The sequence below is a fragment of the Tamandua tetradactyla genome, chromosome 3 (genome assembly GCF_023851605.1).
Source record: "Tamandua tetradactyla isolate mTamTet1 chromosome 3, mTamTet1.pri, whole genome shotgun sequence".
Lineage (NCBI taxonomy): Eukaryota > Metazoa > Chordata > Mammalia > Pilosa > Myrmecophagidae > Tamandua > Tamandua tetradactyla.
Window position 1 is genome coordinate 34,737,582 of NC_135329.1, and position 27,481 is coordinate 34,765,062.

General features: G+C 33.4%; 2 protein-coding genes across 2 annotated transcripts in view; one reads left to right on the forward strand and one right to left on the reverse strand.

The window, feature by feature from the left end:
- The window catches only part of MCPH1 (microcephalin 1), a 271,418-nt gene that overhangs the window by 104,479 nt on the left and 139,458 nt on the right, over window positions 1–27,481 (reverse strand). The gene's annotated exons all lie outside the window — the stretch shown is intronic.
- The window catches only part of ANGPT2 (angiopoietin 2), a 58,531-nt gene that overhangs the window by 16,686 nt on the left and 14,364 nt on the right, over window positions 1–27,481 (forward strand). Inside the window, exons 2-7 of the mRNA XM_077152988.1 lie at window positions 7,608–7,763; window positions 12,061–12,182; window positions 15,598–15,830; window positions 17,870–17,997; window positions 22,729–22,830; window positions 23,496–23,662. Of these exons, the coding sequence (XP_077009103.1) occupies window positions 7,608–7,763; window positions 12,061–12,182; window positions 15,598–15,830; window positions 17,870–17,997; window positions 22,729–22,830; window positions 23,496–23,662 (908 nt within the window). The remainder of the gene's footprint in view (window positions 1–7,607; window positions 7,764–12,060; window positions 12,183–15,597; window positions 15,831–17,869; window positions 17,998–22,728; window positions 22,831–23,495; window positions 23,663–27,481) is intronic.

Below are 27,481 nucleotides of genomic sequence, written 5' to 3' on the forward strand. Positions count from 1 at the left end.
GAATACTGATGAATATATAATTGGGTATTTGTTGACATTAAAAGTGAATCTCTTCTCAGTTGCTTTTGCTGTTACAGCCTTGTTCAGCTTATGTTATACCTTCCTCTGGCCTTGTCCTTTCCCCAATGTATTAGAAATATTGTCCTTATTTCAGAAAGACTGCTGTTATGATGGCACTCTTCTCCAACAAATCCAGCAGGAATTGGCTCCCTGTTGCATCAAATTTCTGACTGTACACTTTAAAGTTTTTAAATAAGATCCCATTCAACATACAGTACTCAAAACCACTTAATCTTAGCCTGTGTCTTTTGTCACAGCCTGGTAGACTCTGGTCCACTACTTGACTTTGAGTAAGGCATTTAAGTTCTTTAATCCTCAGTTTTCTCATTTATAAAATAGGCTTAATAGTATCATACAGCTATTTTAGGGAGCATCTCTTGTGGACTACTTCAAATCCTTTCAGCTCCATCTCTTAGTCCATGTCTTTGGCAATACCATATTTCTCTGTTTTCTGCCCAGGAACATCTCTGACTCCAGGTTCACTAGGAGCGTCATGGAACCTATTCAGCACTCTTGATTGCACAAATCTAACAGTGTGGGAGAGTTCATGTCCTTGGAGTTACTCTTGTGGAGTGAGGGATGGGAACATGTCCTTTCTTGCCCCAGGTGGACGGTTCTGAGATAGTTCATAGGGCTCCTCAGAAAGCCTTCTGTGATTTTTTTTTTTTAACTGATTGCCACAGTGGTAGCCAGAGAAGTAACAAATCTTTGAACTGGCTTTCCCTCCTTCTTCTTTCACTCCCCTTTCCTTCTCTGCTGCTGTCAGGGATTCCTTCCTAAATAAACTTCCTGCATGCATGCCTTTGTCTCAGGCTCTGTTTTTGGGGAAAGCCAAACTAAGGCAGTATGAGAATCAAATAAAATTAAAAAATAATGTTAAAGCATTTTGAAATTGTAAATTTCTAATATTTTTCTTATTCTATATATGGCCTTACAATGTAGGATGGATTTTATTTGCTATTTAACTTACAAGTGTCTGTACAGGTTATCCTAAAGAACTGTAAGTCAATGATCTATAGTTATTTGGGTAAGTAGATAGGTATCTTAAGAGCCCTCTAAAAGATACATATGTGTAAGATGTGACATTTTGCTATATAGAATGTCCAAACAAGTTTATATGAGGTTACTATACCAGTTTCATTAAATTACATATGTTTAAAATGTCTGCTAATGATGAAGCATCCCCTAATTAAATAATGACAAGGAATTGTGAGCTACACTAACAAATAAAGGTAAAGAAGATTTAATTTGATGAGATATGGATATACATACTCAAATTATTTAAAATTTTATCTGTCACAGGAGGAAAGGGACAGACTATTAACTTTTGTACGTGATCAGTCGATGCTTGAAACTTTATTTCTTATTATGTCTTCAAGTTTATAGTGGTCAACAAGTAGACTTTAATCTCTTTATTTTAGTTAAAATAGGAAAAGGGTTGTCTTGACATAGAATTAGATAACAGAAATTCGCTAATAAGTTATTAACAGAAAGAAAGGAAAAAGGATAGATCCAAACAGGTTATTTATAGGAAGTATTTGAACGATCTTATGCCAAGTAGTTTCCATATAGTTATGGTGGGTGAAGATAGGTTTGATTAAAAGAAATCACATTAACTACCTAGATAATCTATGCCTCTCTCTCTAGGACTTTAGATTTCTTCTGGATTTCCTGTAGTGTATTACACTGACTATAAGAAAATGCCAACATTATAAAGAAAGTCAATGGAAGGCAAGTATCATTGATATGGGGCTTTTGAGGCTATATAATTCAAGCATGGCATCCATACAAAGAGATAACATGGGAAAATCTACTGCTCAGCTCATGGGGCATTTGAACATTATGTCCAATCTATTCATTTACCCCCAATGGCCTCTAAGTTTTAGAAGGACACATGTTTACCTAAGACATACACAACCTTGTCCTTTCTACTACTTTAATCTCAGCATTGCCCATTAAATACTGCTGAGTACGGAACTGCTTAGACAGCAAAATCTCTAGTTAAAAAACAAAACAAAACTCTATAAGGAGGGATAGAAAAGTCCAATCTTGACACTGTCTGGAGACCTTAAAAGATGTTTCAGTTTTTCTTCATAATAGGGAACCAAGTACATTAGGTCAAAAGCTTTCAAAACTGACTATCTTTGGATTGCATTCAAGTGTTCAAACCAATTTAAAAGTAAATGTTTTGCTACATGTAGAATGGCCATAAAGTTTCAGTACCCCAAGCAAGCAAAAGCATAAACCTATGACATTAGGAGATTAAAAATAAATGAAACAAATACAAAATGTTTTTGGTACCAAAACAGAATACAAAATGCAGTAGGTAACTTTGATGATAGGGTACAATAAAAGAGGATGTATAATCACAGAAGGGAAAAAGAATCTAAATAAAAAGGAAGAGTAGGTGAAGGAATGGAATATGAAATAACATAAGTAGTCTGGTGTGGACAGCCAGGCAAGGTTCACATGAGGTGAGGTTAAGGGGATAGCATGCATAGATCAGGTAAGTGTTCATGTTGCCACGATAAGGAAACTGGACTTCATCTTATAGGCAAATGTGCAAGGGAATAGTCTGAGCTGCAAAGTAATTAGATTTGCATTTAAAAATCATGACTTTGAAGGTGGGATGATAGGAGAGCAGTCAGGGGTATATGTGACAATCCAGAAGAGAGAATGGGTGGGAAGGATTACTGAGGCAGGAAGGGTCAAATTGGGAAGGATTACTGAGGTAGGAAAAAAAAATTTTTTTTTTATGGGGCACAAGAGAATACAGTTGCAATATCTTGTTTCATAATCAAAATGTTAGAAAAACTTTCCAAGGAAACCTAAAATTGTGAATTTACTAGGAAAATTAGGTCATTCTGATGGACAAAAATTAATTAATTAAAAGAGATAAGGGCATTGAAGTTTATTTAAATAGGAATAATCTCTCAGTCAGCATTTCTAGTTGACAAGTGACCAACATCAAAATCTTGAAGTGGGGATGGTTTTTGCACACTATGTTTTTTTCCTTTTCCCAGCCAATTCCAAGATTTCAAGATTGATAGTAAAAATGATGATAATCTTGGTGAACGGAAGATAATGTGAGAAACACTTTACTGTGTAATAAACCTGAGATAGTTGCCTCACAATTGGACTTACTTTTTCCATTAAATTAATCATTCAAAATGTTGGGAGTAATACAAAACTTCAGGACATATTTTAACTTAACAAATATATGTATCCATATGCATGTATTTTATGCTAAAATATTTTATTACTGTTACCTTATATAAGTTTTTTGTTTTGTTTTGTTTTTTGCATGGGCAGGCACCGGGAATCGAACCCGGTCTCCTTCATAGCAGGCGAGAACTCTGCCACTGAGCCACCGTGGCTTACCCAGTGACTAAGTTTTAAAGAATGTGTTTATCGTGCAAATCTTTTTCTTTTTTTAAGCAAGTTAAAATAATATCGAGCAAAAATCTATGTAACCATTATGATAACTATTGCTTTAAACCTTAATTACATTTGGATATTCATTTGAATTCCAAGAATAGAGAAATAGCTCAAGGACCCATGCTTTAAAGAGTGCTTAAACCATTAAGAAGAGGACAAAATTAATGCATGCACTTGTCCTTTCAATCTTGTATATGAGGATCTCTTCAAAGGCACTTGAATCCACAAATCTCAACCACCGACTGCATAATTATTTTCAGATATGAAGGCAACGTCAAACTTTTCTGTAAAATATGAATATGTGAAGCCACACATGTGAAATTAGAAAAACCATGTCCTCTCCCTTGGGAGGTTCAAGTATCTTGGAATTGTTTTGAAAAAAAAGCAGCTAAGTGTAAATGACAAGGATGAGAAACATTTGCCAAAGGAGAGCAGAGCATGAAGCTGCAGAAGGGAGGTGATATCATATTTAACTAATACTTTTTTTTCTTGTATTACTCCCAGATACTAGAAAGGAGTTTCACTGGGCAGATTCCTGCTTTCAGTCACAGACAGTAAAAATAATAAAAGAGAGATATTGAGCAGAAAGACATTCCAGAGCAATAAACTAGAAAACAACTAACTCAACAAGGTCAAGAGACAGAGATTTCAATATTCATCATGTGGATCAGCCAAGTGTACTTCATTTCTAGATTTCATCTCATGCTCCTTGGAATATAGAGTTTTATCCAAAGGCTACATTAAATGGGAGATCATTTGGAAAAGTTCCTTTTTATACTACATAATGAATATTTATTGTCTTTGGACCTCTGAAAAAAACTATTAGTCTTTGGGGGTAAAAGAGAATTTTTTTGTCATGAAACTTGCAGGAGCTAAAATCAGCATGGGTAATTTTTAATTCTAAGCTTTTCTATTGATAAAAAAGTCACCCCTCCCCTCTTTTTAAAACTGAGTGGTAGGTGTTTTATCTGTTTTTAAGGCATTATGAACTCCATAATGGAACACACACTCAAGCCAATTTTGATATATCACTGTTGACTGTTAAAAGACAGAGAAACTGTGAAGCGGCCTATATGTATACTAGTAATCAATCAGTGCTTATGCCTAGTCTGTTATTAGGCATCTGGAATCAATATAAAGAGATTAACACAGTAGCTAAGAAATGGTAACCACTAAGAAGTAACTGTCATTATTGTAGTTGTTAGTGTTTCTATTATTTCTGGGGCTAAACATATTCTTCTTTGTTGCTAAAGAGTATCAAATTGTCATACCCATTTCTTTTAAAAGCTTCATTCCACTACTTCCATTGTAAAAACAAAAGTCTTTTAAAATCAAGACAAAATGTCTAAAATTTGAAATTTCTGCTTCTGCTCTATTTTCTTCCCAAAGATTTCATTAGCAATTGGGTCAGTATCACACATAATTTTCTTTTATTTCAATGATACATGCCGTCGAAGCTGTATATACTGTATATACACACACATCACATATATACATGCATTTGTGATTTGCTTCAGTGTAAAATTAACAACACAGACACACATGTACCATATACATATACTTTGTCATCCTGATAAGCTGAAAAGTAGTGACTTATAAAACATTTGGCATTTTATCATTTTCAAGAATAGAAAAAGCTATGGTATTGATAAAGTTAAGAAATTTTATTTTCTAAAAATTAGGTCTTTCATTCATGTCTTCCAAAGTTCCTAAATCTTGATTTTAAATCGGAACTTAACTTCAAATTTTCAAATTATAAATATTCTTTTTATTACTTCTGATAGCTGTAACCACATTTGACTCATTAGTACTAGAAATGCTAAAAAAAAAAATTTCATTCTCCTTTAGTTATATGATTTAGACTGACAAAAGATAGGATAACTCTTATTTTGCCCTTAAGTATGGAAATCAATATGAAGATTAAGACTTTTTATTTATAGTGGTTTATAAGTTATTATTTCAGAGTATGCATTTAAACCTAACAAACTTCAGCTTAAGTATATCTTTACAAGTTCCAAGATTCCCAGAATAAATCTTTCTAAATATTATCTTTGCTGGGTGTTAAGAGTAGCTAAAACAACTTTTCTAGATGACTTATATGGTTTTAACTTTAACCTCAAAAATTCCATTATTCCCATGGTAATGAGAAAGAGAGTGAGGAAGGGAGAAGAAATACTAACTGTTATCTATGAATTTTTTAAACAGTGTATTTCAACCATAAAAGTTATAAAAAAAATTTAAAAAGTTGGGAAAAAGAGGGAAGGGAAGAGAAGGGAGAAAGAGAGAGGAAGAGAGAGAAACAGAGCGATGAAAGAAAACAGCCATTATAAAGCCTGAGGTAGTTAGGACAAGCTCTAACAAAAGGTTATCAAGGGTTATCAGATTCTTCAAATTGTATGGAGCCTGTCCTAGAGATGTTTGTTGGACTGCTAAGTAATAGTACCCAGTTTTTATAGTGTTTAATCTATTTTGATTCATATGGAGAAGTAAAAACTTCAACTACAATTTTACAAATTATCAGAGCTCTAGTAATTGTCACATTTCATGAAGATTTCATCTGCCCAATAATCAAGGGAGGACAATCACTAGGTAATGACCATTAATTATTAAGGTAACTAAGATGGTAGGAGATCGGAAGCAGAAGTAGGGAGAGAATCAATGACAAAAAAGCAATGGAAACAGTAAAGTTATAATTCCAATATTAATTATAAGAACAAATAGTACCGATCACTTGATTGGTAAGGGAGAAATTGCACACTTTCCATTCTATTTTCTATTGTTAAAGGCATGAGTTCAGAATTATTTAATAGTTAACATTTTAGGAAGAATTATATTTGATGACTGACTTTATGAATGGTTTTTCTGTAGAGAATTACAAGTTTTAAAGAAAGGTATTAGAAGTAGTTTTATAATAAACTTTAAATTATACAATTTAATAAAAATATTTTTGTTATACTATGGGAAAAAGGAATAAAAATATGATTTCTACCCTTATGCCCTTTAACAATTTAGACCAATGAATAGAACAGTGACTCGCATCACTAGATCATTATAAAAAACAGAGGGAAGAAAATTAAATTATTTGGTATCTAAAGTTTAATTAATGCCTTAATTATCCTTAAAACACTCCTCTGACCAATTAGAAACCCTATTTATTGTATGGGGAAATTGAGGCCCCAAAAAAGTTAAGCAACTGTAAAGTTCCAGGAAGCAGATGTCTCTGGCTCCAAGTTCATCTGTATTTTCCCATATACCTTGCTATAGCATATTTTGATTTAATTATGTGATTATTACCACCAATCTATAGCTAAAATTTTATAGCCAAAGATGTAGTTACCTATATCTATGGAAGTGAAATTAGCTTCTTTGTTCTCTTGTGCTTAAGCTGTAAGAACCAGTTGCCATGCCCATCATCTTCCAAAATGATAGGGAGAAGAAACATTCCTAAAGCATGTTAAATGATGGATGGAACCCATGAAGGATTAAGTTTGCATTGTCTGATATATTAAAATGAAATTGTGAAAAATGAATACATGCTAGGAAAAAATTAATAGGTATGATATGTGATGAATTCAATATGAGGAAAGAACAGGGAGATGAGTGGTAATCCTGTTACGCAAAAAACCTTAAGGTGCTCCTCTCTTCATATTCTATCTTAGAGAGTCTAAGTCTGTCTGTATTTTGAGAAATAAAATTTCTAAACTATGGCAGATATAGTTAAGCTTCTATAGTACCAAATTTTCATTTTCTGTGTGACACGGACAGAGCTTAAGCTTTGCAGAATGAACACAGCATAGCAAAATTTCCAGTGACCTTTCCTGCTGCATTCCACTGCCCCCTTTCCATCTTTGAGTTGTACCTTTACCATCTCCTATCTCTGCCACAAGTGTGGACTTTTAGAGCTATACAAAAGAACAACGAACACTTTATCTCTCTCTTAAACACGATGTTACTGAGCTGTCAGAGCTTTTAATATCAAAACTAGGGCAAGGCAAAGGTCTGCAAATAGATTTTTTTTTTAAAGTCAGGGAAAAAGTGACTAATATGTAGGAGCAAGGTTTCTGATATTCGACTCATGACTATCTTTTTATCACTTCTTTTTTTTCTAGCTTGAGAATTACATCCAGGACAACATGAAAAAAGAAATGGTAGAGATGCAACAGAATGCAGTACAAAACCAGACTGCTGTGATGATAGAAATAGGAACAAACCTATTGAATCAAACAGCATTACAAACTCGGAAGTTAACTGATGTTGAAGCACAAGTAAGTAATGAAATATAAAACACATAAAAGGTTTCAGGCAACTAAAAGATTAGCACTAAGTTGTGCTATATAGTTACTGAGTAACATAACATAAAATAAAATTAATAAAAATATAGTTCATAGGGCAGTGCGACGGGGGCTCAGTGGCAGAATTCTTGCTTGACATGCCAGAGCCTGCGTTCGATTTCCAGTCCCTGTCAAGCATTAACAACAACAACAACAACAAATATATATATATATATATATATATATATATATATGTAGTTCCTATAAAACGTTACAATATAAATGTTCCTCCACCTCACTAGTATTTTCTACAGCCTAGATATACTTCATATTTCTAAGTCCTAAACTTTTTGAGCATTTGAGAACTGGAAAGTACTATGGAAGAGCTAGAAAGAACCCTGTCCTTAAACCTAACGCTTGAGTTAAGAGAAAATCTTAGCTCTTAAAGAGCTGTTAAAATAATTTGGACTATGAGGTTATATAGAAAGAAATAAACAGAATAATGAGAAGAACTATGTTGTTGCACAGAGAATATTTAACCAATAGTCAAGAGGTTAAATTTTATTTGAGTTTTATTGTTTTTCTAGTTCTTCTTTTAACTGTAAGGATAAATTTGAGCAAGGCACTTATCTTTTCCTGGACTTAGTGGTTTCAACTATAAAATGAGGGCCTGGGCAAGACCCTTGATTGTTAATTTTCCTTTTAGCTTTAAAATTCTATGAGCTACAAAAAAAAGGAGAAGATAAAATATGAAAGTATTCAAAGAATAACAGCAAAACGTAAAACAGCAAAACCGTTTTTTTTCTTTAATCATCCGGAGTCATGCTAAATGACACACAACAGGTGGCCCAATAAAAATAGTACAGGTAGCAAAAAAAGAGCTGCTGGTGGAATTTATGGAGATGCTCCGAGTTTAAACCTTTGGATCTGCCCTCATAATTGGTGACTCTGCTTTTTGGCTCCTAATCCTGGCTCCTTTACAGGTTTTTGAAGTTAGTATCTTCCTAGTCTGAGCCATAAGTAATGCTCTAAGAAAACAAGACTCAATTGTAAACAATTCCCACTAAATACTACTTCTATATGCTACTTCAGCTAAAGGGACCAAGAAATGCTACATATCAACCAGGAGGGTATGTGAGATAAGAGAAACCTTAACCTTTAAACTCTTATAAGACCACTTCCAGAATGGTACAGTTAATATTTTATTGCCTCACTAAAACTGTTGGATAAAATAGAGAAAATAGGGAAAGTGGCAGAAGAATAAAGGATTTTTATATGAGGATAGAATAGCAACTTATTTGGTCACTAAATCATTCCACAATATTATGACAGTTTAGGAAGAATATAAATAAATATATAATGGATGACAAGAAACTTGCAGTCTTGAGAGACAATATAAGTTAAACATGAAAATTCAGCAAAAATTTAAAGTAAGTGTATCAAAACATCCATAGTCAATTATTAAAATAAATTAGCAACATTTCATTTTCCTCACCTTTTGATAGCAAAATTGGTGAGCAATCAAGATCATCTCCCCAAAAAGTCTCATTAATGTAATAATTCTTGTATTTTCAGATAACAGTAATTACTGTAAACATTTGCTACATTCCCTGTAAGTCAGACTTACTAGAATTTAATGTGCATATGTTGGGTCACAATTTAAAAAGCAATCAAGATATGATGTGATTCAGGATAATAGGAAAATGCTCAAAAGAAGTCTATAATGTCCAACTAAACACATTAAAACTGCTAAGCCAAAGGAAAGGACATGAACAAACTGAATTTATGTATCTACTCCATTTTAAGGCATTTGCTGAGAAGCTATGAAATATATTTAAATTAAAATATGAAAAACTGAGATTGTAAGCAAGATTCTTCCAACACATCTGTATGAGAGAACATTAAATGAAGGGTCGCTGTAGATCTTTTTTTTTCTTCTTCTTCAGTGGTCTAGCATTTATTTCACTAGTCCATGAGGATTCATTAAATGATCTACAAGAAACCCAGATGTTGCAGCTACATTGTTTCTGTGCTCCACGTCCTGGTTTCCCTCCCCTCAGAGCCGAGGCACCTTGCTCCCAGTATGGCTTATTCTTAAGATAAAAACTGAGGAAATAAATAGCTGGGTAAACTAAACAAGGCAAAATAAGGCTGGCAGTCCTGGGCCCTGACACGAGTGGACATGGGGAGAATCAGTGTGGTCCTGGTTAGTTGAGATGGGGAATAGCATGGGGCAGGGGGCAGGGTTCACAGTAAAGCCCATGCTCTAGTGTCAGAGGCACCAAGACCTGCTTTGAAGCATGTGAATAAGTGCAGAGGACTGAGCACTACAAGGAGGGGGAAAGGGAGCTTTGCCCAAGCCACTCTATTCTTGCTCTCCCAACCATACACTTATGTGACAAAAACTGTGATGGGGGCAAGGAAGGGGCAAAGGTGGAAATGACTGACAATTATCTACCTCTAGAATCAAGTTGCAACTTAGCTAATGCTATCTGCTCTTCCATCCAGTTACTCTTTAAAGGCTCTATACCCCAGCTGTCAGGAAGAATGACGAGTTATAGTGAGCTCAGTGCCAAAGCCAGGGCATCATGGACATCTGGGGCACATCTGCCTCCCTCACTAGATAAGTAGGTCAATGGCAGAGTCTTGCCTTCCCCAAATCACCCACAAACCAAAACCCAAAGGCGGTGCTTGTGCTGAATAACCTGTGCTCGTGGCCAGGCACCTAAATACGGTGGGGCAGAGAAGGACAAGGGGGCATCCCAGAGATAGAGAAATCAGCACCTCTGACTCTGAAGCCACTTAGGCCAAAAGCCCACAGAGCACAGAGGACAGGGCACTTAAGGAATTTGTGCTTAAATTATGGACCATCCTTCTTCCTTTGTCTTTAACTTGAACTTCCAAGTTTGAGAAGTGCAAGATGTCTGTTTAGTTCCGCAATGGGGCATGGAGAAATGTCAAGTCCCTGTAAGGGCCAGATTCTGACCCCCCTACAGGAATCTCAGCAATGCCTCACCTGGTCCACTGGTGCTTTGCTGGAGATCTTAAGAGAAAATACAATCACCTGACTTGGATAATCTAGATACTCACCTGCAGAAGGGTGCCTTGAAGCCCCATCCAGCAGTATGCTTCTCTTCAGAAAAGTGATGTAAAAAATAATTGTAGGGGTCAGGACTTATACTCCATTCTTCCCCTCCACTCCTCCCACCTACAAATTTTATAACCCTTATAAGTTAAATAGGAGACCCAATTTTCTACTTCCTTTTAGAAATAACCAACATAAAACGTTTGGTCCCAAATAAGATGTAGGTCAAATTTGTATGCCAATTGTTCATATTAAAATCACACCATTATATTGCATAATGTCTTAAGTCATTCATGGAATAGTTTTCATGATATGCACTCAATCAGCTTTGATTATGGATCAGACCATTCCTAAAACCTCTACACCTCCATATGACCGTGATAAGTCTTTTACTAATGACATAAAGACACCAAGCAAACAATGATTCTTTCAAGGACACTTATTCTTTGGCAACAACTCTGACTTACATTTAAATGTGACATCACATCCTGAATAACCATTACCACGGAGGATGTGAGTAATCAATTCTTCCTGCGACAAGGCAGCCAAATTCTAAAGAATGAGTCTTAAAAGTTATTTGAATACAATGGGAAAAGTGATACTGCATATGTTATATACCAGAAAGGCCCTCAAAGCAAAACTGATCTTCCACTTTGTATTGACATTTTATTATTTCCTAATTGGTTGATATGATTTTTAAACTAGGAAAAGAAAAATGAAATCCATTTTTATGTAATGGAAGCATGTTAAGTTCTAATCATTGTCTTAATTTACGACAAACAAAAGAAAAGCATTTTTTTTTAGGAGAAGAAAAGTTTTTTTCATTTACCAGAAATTTTTGATATATTAAATATGAATATTATATTCTCCCAGTTACCTCACTATAATGAAAATGACAAAAATATGGCAGAACTAGAAAAATAACATTATATTTTCTAACAGAAACACTACTATCCAGAACTATTAAACACTTCCAAAAATAAAGACATCATAAAAAAAAATTAACACATACTGATGGAATACATGACATTGAGCCCTTTCTGAAAATGGAAAATGTGCCAAAAATAAATAGTTGGGGAAAAAAAATAGTTGGGGAAATGAAAAATCTTTTACTTATGTTTTACCATACTTTGGATAATTTAATGAAAATGAAGTTATATCTAATTAAAAAATAACAAAAAGGAATTTCATTTTGTTAACATTCAGGTATTAAATCAGACAACAAGACTTGAGTTGCAGCTTTTGGAACATTCACTTTCTACGAACAAATTGGAAAAACAGATTTTGGATCAGACCAGTGAAATAAACAAGTTGCAAGATAAGAACAGGTAAAATGTACAAAATGATAGTAATTCATAATTGTTCACTTTCCAGATATGAAAGCCTAGCTCATGTGACTATTATGTATAGGCATAACATCCAAAATGCTGAGTTTCTTAATGTTATAGCATAAGGATCAGAAACATTGAGAGGGAAAAAAATGTGGAGGGAGTTTCGAGAAGAGCTTTAAAATGAAGTGAACCTTCTAACACAGACCTCGACCTTGTTTTTTATTCTCTCGTCCCTTAAAGATCTCCTTTTGGTAATCTCCCAAAAAGGTCTCAACATTATGCATGTTAATTCTTAAAAAAAAAAATACTGCTAATGTTGTGGAGGAAAAGGACCACTAGCCTAGGTATTTTAGTATTAACTTTACCATGTTTCTTTGACTTTGGGGACTTAGTTTCTTCTAATGTAAAACAACAGAAAGTAAACTAAAGCAATGTACAACTAGAAGTAAGTTTCATGACACAATACTTACCTGTAAAACATATTATAAAGTAAAAAAGTTAAGATTAAACATGATTTTACTGATATTTAAATACAACATAGAAAAAATTCAAGATAAACAAAAACAAAAATACGTGGGGACTGTTTTCAGAGGTTCATTCCAGTCTGGATCACATGAGAATAATTTTTTACATATTATCAGATGTACAACTGAGCTTGCATCTTGTTTTCAATCAAGAATGTGTATAAAACAGGGAAAATGGTCATAAAAACAATATACTCTTTCTATTTTACAATTTAAATAATTATTTTAAACTGAAAATAATGGTAAATATTTGTTAAATGATATTGCCTTTCACTTAGAAATGATGAATCTTATTCCTTAGTTCAGGCATACTGCTTAGTATTTTTCCCTTACTACAAGCAAATTTAGCTATAATATAAGTCTTACAAAAAGCTATTCTGTAAAAAAAAAAACTACTCTGTGAGCTATTTTGAAATATATCAAATATATCAATAACTTTCACTATTTTTTCTTTGTAAAGCTTTTTATTATGAAACATAACTGTTTTTCAATCATTTCCATAATTTGATGAAATTTCTTTGAATGTCAAAGTTTTACAACACATAATGTAGTGATTCCAATCATCATTCTAACTTGCTGTGTTTTCTTGTCATTCTTGTTGTTCCATCACTTGTCCTTTATAATTTTTTTCTGTTGCATTTCCATTGGCCTATAACGTACTTCTCCAAATTTTCCAGTAATTCTACTCTAGTTATATGTGATATTAAATTTAAACATCACAACAGTCTCTTCACTAATCACCTTTTCAAACACATCTAACAAACTAAAACTGTTCCATGAGTTGCAACAGCAGTGCTAATAAGTTAGAGACAAAAATTTAAACAGGACTGTAATTGTATAAGAATTGCTTCTGAATGCTCTGTCACAGTACAGAACCATTTCCAATTAAAAATCAGTGTCCTTTTTTTTTTTTTTTTTGCACGGGCAGGCACCGGGAATCGAACCCGGGTCTCCACCATGGCAGGTGAGAACTCTACCTGCTGAGCCACCGTGGTCCACCCTCAGTGTGATTTTATTTATACTAATTTATCTTTATAAATTGAAGTTAGACAGCTTTAAAATATAACCATTAATAAAATCTTTTGGAAATTAAAATTTTTTAGTTTACATTATAAATTTTAAGTATGAAACAGTGTAGAAGAGACAGTTCCCAAATCTGGGTTCCTTGCTTGACATGGCTAACAGAAGTCACAATAAACTAAGGGGCTGGGGAGGAAGATACAATGGGAGATAGTGAAGTTAAATTCCTTAGAGAAGAAAGGGATCTAAATTAAAAGAGAGGGTTTAGAGTTTAGAGTCAGAAAGACGTGGGTTTGAATGCTTCATCTGCTATGGGTTATGTGTGATTTTTACATATGTGATTTGTAGTCTTTAAGTTTCAATATCCTCATTGGAAATTAAGATAATAATGTTAATAATAACTAACATTTAATGAGTGCTGCTGTGCATAAGAATTAATAAATTACCTTATTTATTCCTCAGACCAACCCAATGAATTAGGTAGTAGTATTAGTCCCATTTTACAGAGTAGGAAATGAATGCACTGAGTGATTAAGGATTTCCCCAAAGTCAAAGGACTATTCATAAACCAGGATCAAATATGTGTACTACCACTTCTGGAGAAGCAACTGCCACATAGCATTAAAATATCAGTAGTGATTTTCATCATTATGATTAATATTAAAACATTTATAGTTTAAGAAAAAGCTAAATCCTACCAAAAAGTCTGGCCTAACTGGAACTCTCCCTTCTCAAATAAAATATTTCATGAGCATGAGAGCTTAAAATAATATTGCCCCTCAAAGGCTCCATGCACTATGGTAACTTCCCAGGAACCTACAATCTCCAGATGGGTTCCTGGACAAGATAACCTAGAAGGGCCAGCCATTCCAAAACATCAGCTAATTCCACCTTCCTACCCCTTATTATTGACAGCCCTTCCAACATGAAAAAGTTAGAATGGGCATAGCCCAAATATCCCTAAAGAGTGGGAGAATGACCAAAGGTGATGATGGAGTTATACAGAGAAGATAGGGTTTAACAAATGAGTATAATTGCTGAATCATTATATTGATATTCCTTTTAATCTCCAGTGTCTTAGAGCAGCTAGAAGTAAAAATCTAAAATTGTGGAATTGTAACCCATACCAAAGTCTGAAATATGCTCTACAACTAATTGTTGTGCTGTGCTTTGAAATGCTTTAATGCTTTTTTTGCTATGTGTTATTTTTTCACAAAAAAAAGAAATAAAAGTGATGATAAAATATATATATATATATATACATATATATATATATATATATTTTTTCCTTCTAGCCTCCAATGTATGAAGCAGCTAGAAGGAAAAATTTGAGATGATGGTATGGTAGCCCATGACAAACACTGGGATCTGTCCTGTAACTACTTGTTGAAGAGTGCTTTGAAAACTTGCTTTATTCTTTCTTTGCTTTGTATATATGTTATATTATACAATAAAAAAGTATAAAAAATAATAATATTGCCCCTTCTTCTAAACTCTTTTAATATTATCTAATGTTTGTGACACTCATGTACCACTTATAGTCCAGAATGAGGTATCTTTTCTTGTGTGCATGTGTATGAGCATATATGGGTATGTCTGCATATACATACACAGACACGCACGTGTGCACACACACACACACACACACAAACACTTCTCAGCAATTTTGAGGGTTTCTTTAGAGTTGGGTCAATACCGCATTACTTTATAACTCCTGTAACATATTAAAAGAGAGCTTGGAGAAGTAGAAATTCAGTAAATATAAAATATCTCAGAATTATGAAAATGATCAGATATTTATAAAGCATATGGCTTTGATGGTACTCAGAATACCCTTCACTAATTAACTATTTCTTTTCCTTTACAAGTTTCCTAGAAAAGAAAGTCCTAGATATGGAAGACAAGCACATAGTTCAACTACAGTCCATAAAAGAAGAGAAAGATCAGCTCCAGGTGTTAGTATCCAAGCAAAATTCCATTATTGAAGAACTCGAAAAACAATTAGTGACTGCAACTGTGAATAATTCAGCTCTTCAAAAGCAGCAACATGATCTGATGGAGACAGTCCATAATTTATTGACTATGATATCAATATCAAACTGTAAGTCTACACATTTTTTCCTAGGTTTTAAAAGCCTTTAATCAATGAAACTCTCAAAATTCTAAAAAATAACATTTTCATCTTTTATAAAAGGCTCTAGTTTCCTTTGATATTTCATATAAAAGCATTAAGGATCTCAATAAAGAACCAATTAAAAAGAAGAGGAGGAACAGGAGGGGGAGAGGAGACAGAGATAATAAGCCAGTTTTAGAAGGTTCTAACATTGCCAAACATACTTTTTTAGTCTTCAAAACTATATTTCTTCGTATTTTCTTACTTATATTAGTTCACATTGATTTATCCTAATGGAAAAACACCCCAAACCTAATCGTTTTTGGAGGGGGGCTGGTGCATGGGTCAGGAATCCAATCCAGGTCTCCTGCATGACAGGTGAGCGTTCTACCACTGAATCACCCAAACCTATTTTTAATTATCAGCAAGAAAGAGCCTATTTTGAGTTCCACCATTTAGAAGTCTGAGCTGGGCAAGTTACCAAACCATAGTGGATCTTAGTTTCTTTATTTTTTTAAATGGGGAAAACAATACTGGACCTCTGGGATTGTTCTGAATATTATAAGAGATAATAGTTGCAGTGACTGCATAAAACTCTCACCTACCAAATAATAATTCCCTTCTCTCACCCTATCTTTAAATACTTTGCTTCCTTTATTATTGTTTTACCTCTCAACTTCTCTTAGATGTTAGAGGTAAGAAGATGTGTATTGTCAGTCATAAATAAAAAATGTGATATAGAACCTTTGTGGTGTTTTTGTTTTAAAATTGGTCTAGTTCTTACTGTGGTTTATTTCGATGTCATTTTAAGTTATATTACTTTGACATTGACAAACTTTGCATATTAATCATGTAGAAAAATTCCTCAAGTCCTTGAGAAATACTTTCTCATATTTTCTTGAGTCATACAGTTACCTCAGCTTTTTAATTTCCCAATTTAATAGAGACAGGATTCTACTAAAACAAGTAATGAAAACAAACAAAAATAGTACCATTATCTTGGTGATAAGCGGCAGATTTGACATGAGGTCACCAGTTTGGAATATATATATATATGCCTTCTAACTAGAGTTTCACTTAAAATTTAGAAAAATCCATTCCCCCCCACCCCCTGCCCCACTAATTCATAGAAAAGGGAATACATCTGATGTTACCTGGTGGGAGCAAGTAAGAGCAAGGTGCCCACTTGGAAGAACTAAAGTAAAGTCACGTGTTCACTTCCTGGCAAATAAGGAGCACAGGAAAAAGAGCAGGAGAAAAGGCTTTCCTCTTCCCCCTTGCGCCTCTAGCTTACATGAAGAGGTGATCTCTGTCTATCTTTGGCATCTATCCACAACATCGAGTCTATAGAAATCCATGCATTGATAGGTCTCTAACTGGAAAAAGGAAGGGGAGGCCTAAATGTTGAGAGCAGAATAATACTTTGAAGAAAGTTTAGAGCTCTAGAATTTTTAGATTTAGAGGGTGAATTTCAAAGACACGAACTGTCATGGTACAGTCGTCAAAAATCCAAAGATACTACATATGTTCACCCAATATTTCAAAGGAAATTAAAAGACATGGCCTCAGATATATAAAAAGAAAGGAGAAAAGTACATATTATAGCCTGGGTATGATACTGGCCTAAAAGACTATATATTGTAGTCATCTTATCAGTAATACCATTTTCAGGTACATCGTTTTTTTCTTTTTTCTATTCTTCAGTAGTAAGTTTATCTGATTCATTTCAAAATGTAAGATTTTTAAAAAGTAATAATTTATTATAGCTGATTGTGAAGTACTTGCATTATATTTAGTTGATGAAAAATAGGAAAAACGGATTAATGGTAACTGAGAATTTAATAGAAAAAAACATGCTGAAAGAATAATTTTTTGGAAAGGTTAAAAAACTGATACATCCTTTTGCATATTATAAGAATTCAAATGTAATAAAAGGAGGCTAAATCAACAAATGAATAGGTCTTGACATAATAAACTTTTACCTTTTCATGCATTTCATTTAAATGCTTTACTATTCTTTAAAACAGCTAAGAACTCCATTGCTGCTAAAGAAGAACAAATCATTTTCAGAGACTGTGCTGAGGCATTCAAATCAGGACTTACAACTAGTGGCATCTACACATTAACATTTCCTAATTCTACAGAGGAGATAAAGGTAAGGTGTTAGCCCTATTTTTGAACTCCCTGGCTCCAAGCAGCTCATTTCAGAAGCAGAGGAACTCACAGAGTGTATCTCACACACTATGGATCTTTCCCCAACTTTACTCAATACAAAGCAATAAACATTTACTGAGTATCTACCTCAGATAAGGCACTGGCTAAGGCTCTAATTTCAATCTCTGTACATAGAAAATAAATGTTGCATATTAATGATGTGGAAATATCCATCCTATTTTCCACAAGAAATATATTCTTCTAGTATCTCCTTGCAGGACTGTGAAGAATAATGATTATGAGTACAATCTGATGGCATTGTCATGACTTATGTCAGGGCATTAGCAGGTTTACCCACTAGTGCTTTCGCACCATCAGGGCAAAAACTAACACAGAGCTAAAGGCAACTCATGTCTTAGTGTTGGTATGAAAATAATGTTGATCTTGGGGACTTGTTGAAAGGGTCTCAGTCACTCCCAGGAGTCCACAGGCCACACTATGAGAACTGCTGGTGTAGGCTGTTCGCCACCACACTAAGAGTCTGAAAGACTTATAAGACATCATCGAAGAGGACAATACATTTTCTTCTCAAGTACACAAAGTTTACTTCAAAGAGTGCATTTAATTATTGCATGTAAAGTTAACAAGAAATAGAACTTATCATGAGAAGCTAGTATATAGTATATTAATTAAAAATAATTAATTATTTTTAATTATTCTAGACTTCTCAGGAGACACTTCTTTTGAAGTTGCTTTTGTGAAACATAAAGCTCTAGGAAAGTGAGGGGAATAACTTTCCTAGGGAATATTTCAATGTGGTTTCTTTCTAAATCAGTATGAAGTGTTAAACATTGGATGAGCATACACATGACAGATATAAATACGTTTGCATTTAAATGTAGAAGCAAGCTATACACTGAACCAAAGTTAAAACCCCTAAATATGGAATTTCCATCAAAATGGAAATTTTAGAGGCTCTTAGAATTATTGTCTTTAAAATCAGTTGACAATCCTAGTACCTATTAGGGGAGGATCAAAATGAAATACAATCTGGCAGATGAAAAAGTAATCAATAGATTCTATACTAAGATTTTGAATCCCCTTTGCTAACTGGCAAAAATGATCATCTCTGTATATTATTGTCTGTCACTAGATTAATGTATCTTCTTGGTCTAGTGATAACGGGAACAATAGTGACAAGAGGAGGATGACAGAGGATATTAGTAAAATGTGAATGCTACCAATGCAAATCCAGAAAAACAATCATTAATTGTAGAGTGCCTTCATACTACTGTATAAATGCTCTTCTGAGTTAATGCAATGTTCCCACCCCAAGGACTTAACTGAAATGTTCTGCAGAAAGATGAGATTATATGAGTTTCAGGACATGGTCTGAAATATTAGGATTTATATTCCCTTTAAACATTTGCAGCAAATAACTCATTTACACAATAATCTTTCAAAACCTCAATTTTCTCATCTCTAAAACAAATGGTCTAGATTAAGTTATTCTTAATTCTTTTCAGATTCATAATTCACAGTCTGATCTAGAGTAGGAAAGTCAGATAGGCTTACATTTAAATTCCAGCTTGGACAATCTGTGTTTCTGAGCCAGTCATTTTATATCTTTGAGGCCTTAGTTTTTCAATCTGTAACATAATAGTAATAACCCTTGCCTTAAAATGGTCTTATGTGCTTGTGATGATGAATGTATAGCAGCCAATATAGGACTTGGTACTTGCCATGCAGCTATTAAATGGCAGTTATTTTCATTCTGACTGCCTCCAAAGACTACAACTACTACTGCCTCTGAAGCTTCTCATGTCGGGGTACTCAGTTTTGCGCTGTTATCTAATTAAAGAAAAGAACGCTTTTTGGCAGACCTTCTCCAAAAGGCCTAAATGCTTCAACTTTATTTTAAAAAAATTATTAGGTGTTTCTTTTTTTACAAGGTAGTCGCTGAAAGATGGTATTTATTAGATGCTTCAGTGTATACTTTGCTAGACACAATAATTTCTTCCGTAAATTTAACAGAATAACAGACTGGATGTTTATCTATTTGTTTGCTATTTAATCACTTTACCATGGTCATAGAGCTGAAGCATAACATTTAAATCAAGCATTATTTGCTGAAAAAGCATCAAGCTTTATAGAAAGATATCATATTCCTGAATCGTGCAACAGTATGCTAATCAAAATTATTAACTGCCCTCAGGTTTGTTGTAATTGGAGCGTTCGATGTTTTAGCCATTATCTGAAGACTTCTGCTTTTCTGATCCTGATATAATCTTCCATCATTTTCAATCAATACCTCATGGCTATGTGGATAACTGTATTTGAAAACTATCTTTCTCTGAAGTTTTACAACCCAATTAACCATAACACTTCAGTTTTTATAAATCCTTTGCTCTATTTTTTAAATCTGGACAAAGTATTAAGAAAATGTTCAAAACAGCCTATCATTGCCAATAATGGAGTTAAAGAGAATAGGGATGGTTCAAATTATCTATACACTAACAGTAAGAAAAGTAAAACTCTCAGTCACCTGAGAATCTTGACTCTGACTTCCATAACAAGATAAACCTGTTATCCAAACAGAAAAGAGCCTGTAGTTAAATATCAGTAACTTCATAACTGCAATTTTTGCACTGAAGAGTCAAATATTCTGGGAACAAAAATAAGCTCATTAAGAAACATATCACTTCTTTCCACTTACCAGTTTGTCCTTTAAGGATACAGGTGAATTAACTTCTAAGTACATTCCTGAATTTTTCCCAAACCAACGTAACATTCATCTAGTTTACTAAATAGATTTTTAAAAAAGATGTCCTGATAGAAAAAAACGGCATTGAGCATTTTGTAGACCATAGGCAAATAAAAGGAGTATTATTCATGAACTGTTATACAACTTGGAACTGTGCTGAGGGATTTAACAGAAGGGTCAAGTTTCTTTGTTTTTGGCAGCTTGGGATAGTAGAAAAACATTATACAGTTGGGAATTAGGAAGGCCTTGTTCAAATCGTACATTCCACTTAATAGCAGGGTGACTCTAATCAAATTTATTTAACTTTACTAAATCTTTACTCCTCTCAAAATGCAGAATTATAGTAAAGTTTCTGTGTGAGTATAATCTATGCAAAGTACTAGTGTGTGGAATAGAGTGGTCCTTTCCAGTGATAACAATGATAATGCTAACAAATAATAATATCAATATAGAGTAATAATGATACTCTAATAATAATAGACCTTAAGCAGATCAATTGTATATGTCCAATTAATTTAAAATTGGGATATCATTTTATTACTTAATAAACATAATTTTTTAAAAAGTAGAACATATCTTTCCAAACATGAGGGTTTTTGGAGAAAGCAATAAATGGATAAAGTGACCTCCATGGAGAGAGAATGGGAATAGTGGTAGAGAGAAGTTTACTGGAAAGCAAGAAGCTGGGATTCTAATACAATTCTCTATTTCATTAGCAATGAGAAATCAGGCAAGCCAAAAGTTAATTTCTTTGGGTCATTGTTTCCTCATATGTAAAATGAAGGAAAAGTACTAGCTTTTCTTAGTTCTCTTCAGCCCTTTCACTAGGATTCTAACTTGTAAACACAAAATAGTTCAGATTTAAACTTACTCTGCCAAAATTCTCCCTATTATTCTCAAAATTCCTATGGAAAACTTCAAATCAATACCATAAAAAAATACAGAAAGAATATTTATAATTGGTTTTGAACTTAACTTTAATATTTACTACATTGTATGTTGTAGGGAAATTATATTATTCTCCGGAAAACTTTTTTGTTCTATAATATCATTATTTAAAACTATTTATGTAATGTTATTTTCAGGGTTTTTTAATTTCATAAAAAAACTCCAGCTGAGTTGAAATTGAGCATGCATGCTCTTGGCCCAAGAAAAAATTTTGTGTTATGAACAAAGTTTAAACCGACTAAGCCAGTTCTAAAACAGAAATAAGAAGAGTTGGGAAGAGAAATACAATGGGCAGTCAGCAATGAGCAAAGAAGCTTGATCTTAAGATCTGTAGGGTAGAGCTCCAGGTAAAGCTCAGTTCACATATATCACATTGAGAACACTGGAATCTCCAATTCCTCATACTGAGGGATGAATTGAGTTATTTGATTTTTATTCAACATAAAAGAATCCAAACAGTTTCATCACATAACATAAAAGGAGTCTTGGAGACCCTACAATGAAAAAAAATTCCTTTTACATAACTCTCTGAAGAGCCAAATAAATACTGGCAAGTTGTGAGAAGTTTTCAAGATTGAGAGGATAAGATAATGGTTTTCTATTGATTGGAGATGGGAGGCTAAGGACCAATATGTCAAAATAATCACATTCATAATGAATCTTTGAGAAACGACAATCTTTGGGTTAACTATTGGGGTGGTGTCTTAATCTGCCAGTGAGGACCATGATAATTAATAGTAATGAGTAGACAAAAAGTTATATTTTCTTAAATACATTATATTATATACTATGTTACTGTTTATTTTTTAATAATCATTTTAAATTCATGGTTTTCAACTTATTTAAAGCTATCTGTTTCTTAGAAGAGCATAAAGATGTTCCCTGTTCCTTATCCCAGAGAATCCTATCAACGTCAAGTCTTATTATTCTAGATTCATTTGTTTTCTGTTATTTAAGAGAAAGACCTAAGCCACTAATGTTTCACATACAATAAAGCAAAAATGATCTTCCTGTTGACAGGCTTACTGTGACATGGAAACAAGCGGTGGTGGATGGACAATTATTCAGCGACGTGAAGATGGAAGTGTTGATTTTCAGAGGACTTGGAAAGAATATAAAGTGGTATGAGTTTTCCTTAAACCATCTGAAAATAAGTAATTTTTTTGCGTGTGTGAGAACAAAGAACCTAGCCACAGACCCAAAACTAAATGATTACTTCTGACACAATTTTTTTTTTTACAAAAGGGTTCTTTTTAATTGGTATTTAGGTCTTCTTATTAAAGAATTGTCATGGCAATGTAATGCCAACTATATATCAAAACAAAGACATGCAAGCACTCTGTTTTAAAGGCAGCCTCAACAGTATTTGTTAAGTCAACTGTTTCATAGTGCATCACCCATCTATGAATTCAGCTGTTTGTACTTATGTTTCCTCTGATAGTTCCACAAGTAGTTCTAATTATTTGAATACTAATTTTCTTACAGTAACAGCTTAGTTTCTTAAAACTTACCTTTTAAAAATTTATTCTCCTATGTAAAATACCAAACTTCCCGCAGTATGGGAAGTTATTTTTTTAATTTTTTATTTCTGGAATGGGCAGGTTCTGGGAATCGAACTCAGGTCTCCAGCATGGCAGGCGAGAATTCTGTCACTAAGCTACCATAGTCTGCCTGGGAAGTTATTTTTGCTAAGATTTTGATAATTATTCTGAGATAAATTGATAGAATGTTGATTTCAAATATATAAAGAAAAATGAAATAATTGAATTTTACAACTTGGATTTCAGGGATTTGGTAACCCTTCAGGAGAGTACTGGCTAGGAAATGAGTTTGTTTCCCAACTGACTAATCATCAACAATACGTGCTTAAAATACATCTTAAAGACTGGGAAGGCAATGAGGCATATTCATTGTATGAACATTTCTCTCTCTCAAGTGAAGAACTCAATTATAGGTAAGCAAAGTATATGTAATTGAAGAAATGTAAAGGATTTGTGGGTGATTATTCCAGAAAGTGAGAATTACATTATATTATCCAGAAACTAAACTACTCTTAGACTACCTTAATAAGAAAAACATCTTTCTTAGAAATATTATTTTCTTTAGGTAAGTTTTTCTAGTATTAAAATTCTAATTTTAGTTATAACATTAGTAGAAAGGAAAGTTCATGAGACAAGGAATTTGTTTGTGGTGTTTGCTCATGTATTCTCAAAGTCTAGAAGAATCCTGCTAGGCAAAAAATAGGCATTCAACAACTATTTGTGGAATAAGTGAAGGTTAAGATTCTGCGCTATATGTCATATCAGTATAACAAATATACACCTATGACTGTAATATTTTCTACTAACAGGTTTAAAAGTTTAATCTTTTTTTTTTTTTTTTGCAGTGTAAACATATTTTATTACTAATTTCAACCCCAAATTCAGGATCAGTTGCCAAGTTTTAAAATGGCTGAATTGGATAGATGGTTAGTCCACTCCTCTATTCTGTGCTACAGAAAGTATACCAGATTCACAGTACTCCCTTAGTATTTTTCTTGTCCCCACTCATTTGGTAACAACAACCCTGAATGTTATAAGAATAGCATGGGCAACCTCAACTACGATTTTACTTTCTAGCTCTAAAATGCTGTGAGCACGGAAACAGGAAATAGCAAAGGAAAGACCATACCTTGACAATCTACTGTATAAGACAAGTAAGATAAAGCCACACACATATATATGCTACTATATAAAGTACGCAAAGCTACTCAAAAATGCACAAGCAGTGGTAAGGATAGAGAAAAATAGAAGTGAGAGTGCTACGCGTGGCACCAAAGGAATTGGTTTGAGGAGGCATAACAGGATGGTTAAGTCACTAACACAGCTTTGATGAAGCACAGACTGGTAGTTTTTGGTGCTCAGAGTACCCATTACTAAAAGCCTCCTCTGAGGTCAGAAATAAATATCATGAAATTCAATAGGAGCTTCACAAACTTCATTATCTGGCCTACAATTTCAACTAAATCTCATTAACATCCAATTTGGAAATTCCAGAGTCTGAATAGTTAGGAAAAGAAATACGATTTTAAGGCCCCTTATCTGGCTTCCTAGGAAAGTGTCACACAGCACAAAAAACTTGCTGAAAGTCAAGTTGGCTGCACAACTACCAGAAATTATACACTGTCCAGTATGCTTACTTAACAATGGATAAAATTCAGAAGCAGGTTTCAAAAACATAATTTTCAACAAGCCTTTTAAAAACTTTTCTTTTGAAATAATTTCAAACATACAAAAAGTTGCAAAAATAATACAATAACAATACATAGAACTCCAGAGTAACCCCACCCAGCTACCCAGATTTATCAACTATTAGCATTTTGCCACATTTCTCTTCTCTTCTTTCACTCTCTCCCTCTTTCTCTTGCTCCCTCCCTCTCTCACTCTTCTATTTTTTAAACATTTGAGAGTTAAAAAGTCAGTGGCATATATTCCATTAATTTTCACTACAGAAATAGCAGGGTTTTCTTGGAGAAGCAATGACCAATATGATTGAAAAGATAGGTGTTAGGATCTTACTGTAGTTCCAAATTTACTCCAAAGAGAACAAAACTTCAATGAAATCTGAGCTATAAGTAATCTGTCGTTATTTTACCTCCAAGTCAAATATTGTTTCAACTGGAAAGAGTTAGGAATCTACAATAGTAGATTTGAAAAAAAAACCCACAAAAAATAAGGATTAGAATGTTTGCATAAGAAGATTTTGCAAAATGGGTCATCACCCTTGTGTGTTAACATTATAAAAATATTTTAAAGTGAGAGTTTTTAACAGATACTTGTTTTACAAATGCAATCAATTTTTGGATATGCCATTTTTAAAAAACACTAGTTTAAAGCTTAATTGACTTTATTTGGTAATATAAAATAGAGACATTACATCTAAAAGTTATTATCCTAATGAAACATGATAAACTGTAATAAGAGGACTTAGATGTGATTAAAACTTTTAATAATTATAAATGTTTCAGAGGACCAATTGAATGTAATACCAGTATTTTTTTTCCCTAAAAATGTCCCCCAAATGTAGGCAAACTAAAAAGTACAAGCTTGCTATAAGAAATGGAGAAATACATCAATAGAATATGATTCTTTTCAGTAAAACTAAAAACTACTTGCACATTAATCCCTAAAAATGGTCACTTTTCACAAATATTCTGGTATATACAAACACTGAGATTTAATTATTAAACATTGGAACGACCTCTTCTTTTACTCCACTGTTATATCAAGAATAACTGATACCAATTTAAAGCAATTTCAAGAATATGAGTATTTGTAATAATCAATTTTTTTAAATAAGTACTTTAAACAAATAGGCTGTAGAACAGAAGGATCTAAATAAATTTATACAACCCTTTTAACAGAGACGGAGAAATAATTGTTTTCTTCCGTATTGGGCTTGCCTTTAGGAGGATTTAATAAATTCCATGAACACTAAAATTGTTCCACAGAGACAGGAGAATCAAAAGGGAAGAAAAGCAAGGGAAATCGTTAATCTCAGTCCTACCTATGATTAATGTGAGTTGACTAAAAAGAAATTAAAGTGTTTCAAAATATCAAAGATGATTAGAACTTATATTTATATTTTGCAGCAGGTATATAAATATTGATGAAGGGCTCAGTCTCATTTTTAAACGCGTAGGACAATGTGTTTCACAAATTCAATGTTTTATGAAGAAATTTCTAAGGATGTTATATTTAATTAAAAAAAATCTAAGTCCTTAATATAAAAGTAATTTAGAACTAATACTTATGAGGGAATTCCATTTGATGTGCTCCCCCTCCCACTACATCTTTTCATAATTACTTCTTCAGTAAACAAACATCTCTGTTAAGGTGTGCTCCAGGGTAAAAAACATAACAGAGGAGGTAGGAACATCTGGTACAAATCCTAGCTCCTCCACTTACTAGCTTTGACTTTGGGCAAGTTCATATTTATGAACCTCAATGACTTTATACATAAAACATAAAAAAAATGTTAGAGAGAAAGGAATAAATATATTATTTACTTAAACACTAGATAATATCCCATACCTTTAGAATATTGCAAAAATATGATTCACATTAGTAGTCTCTGTTCCAATGAGAAGAAAGAGAAGATATTTATATATAAAAACAGGAACACACCTATCTCTTAGGATTGTTATGCATTAAATGCAATAGTATCTATGAGAGTGCCTGGCACAGCTTAATTGGCAGATGCTCCATAAGTGATCCTTTCCTCTCTTTTCTGCCCTCCTTTCCAACATTAGTTCTCTGAAATCATATTACTTCCAAGGTAGTGGTTAGCACATTTTAGCATGTTTTACAAAGATGAGCATGATTTTTGGACTTTGAAATACAATTCTACTGCCAACATTGTGAGATTTTATTTTGTAGTTTAGGCTGCCATAGCAACAGGCTGTGAAGATTCAATGCTCCTGGGCCCAAGAATATGACACTCAATTATATTAATGAAATAACATCACATTCCACACATTCATACATAAAATGCTTGCTCTGATCAATACTGTATCAACCGGCAACGGATTTTATCGCTTATTTGTTTGTAGTATGGTTAAGAGAAATTGAAACAAAAACAAAAACAAAATGTACCTTTCTTTTCCTTCCTTTATATACTGGTTGGCACAGAGACTGCTGATGCAAGCGATGTTTTTGCAATATTCTGAAAGTATAGGATATTGTCTAGTATCTAAGCAAATATTTATTCTTTTCTTAATGTCTAACAGGTTTAT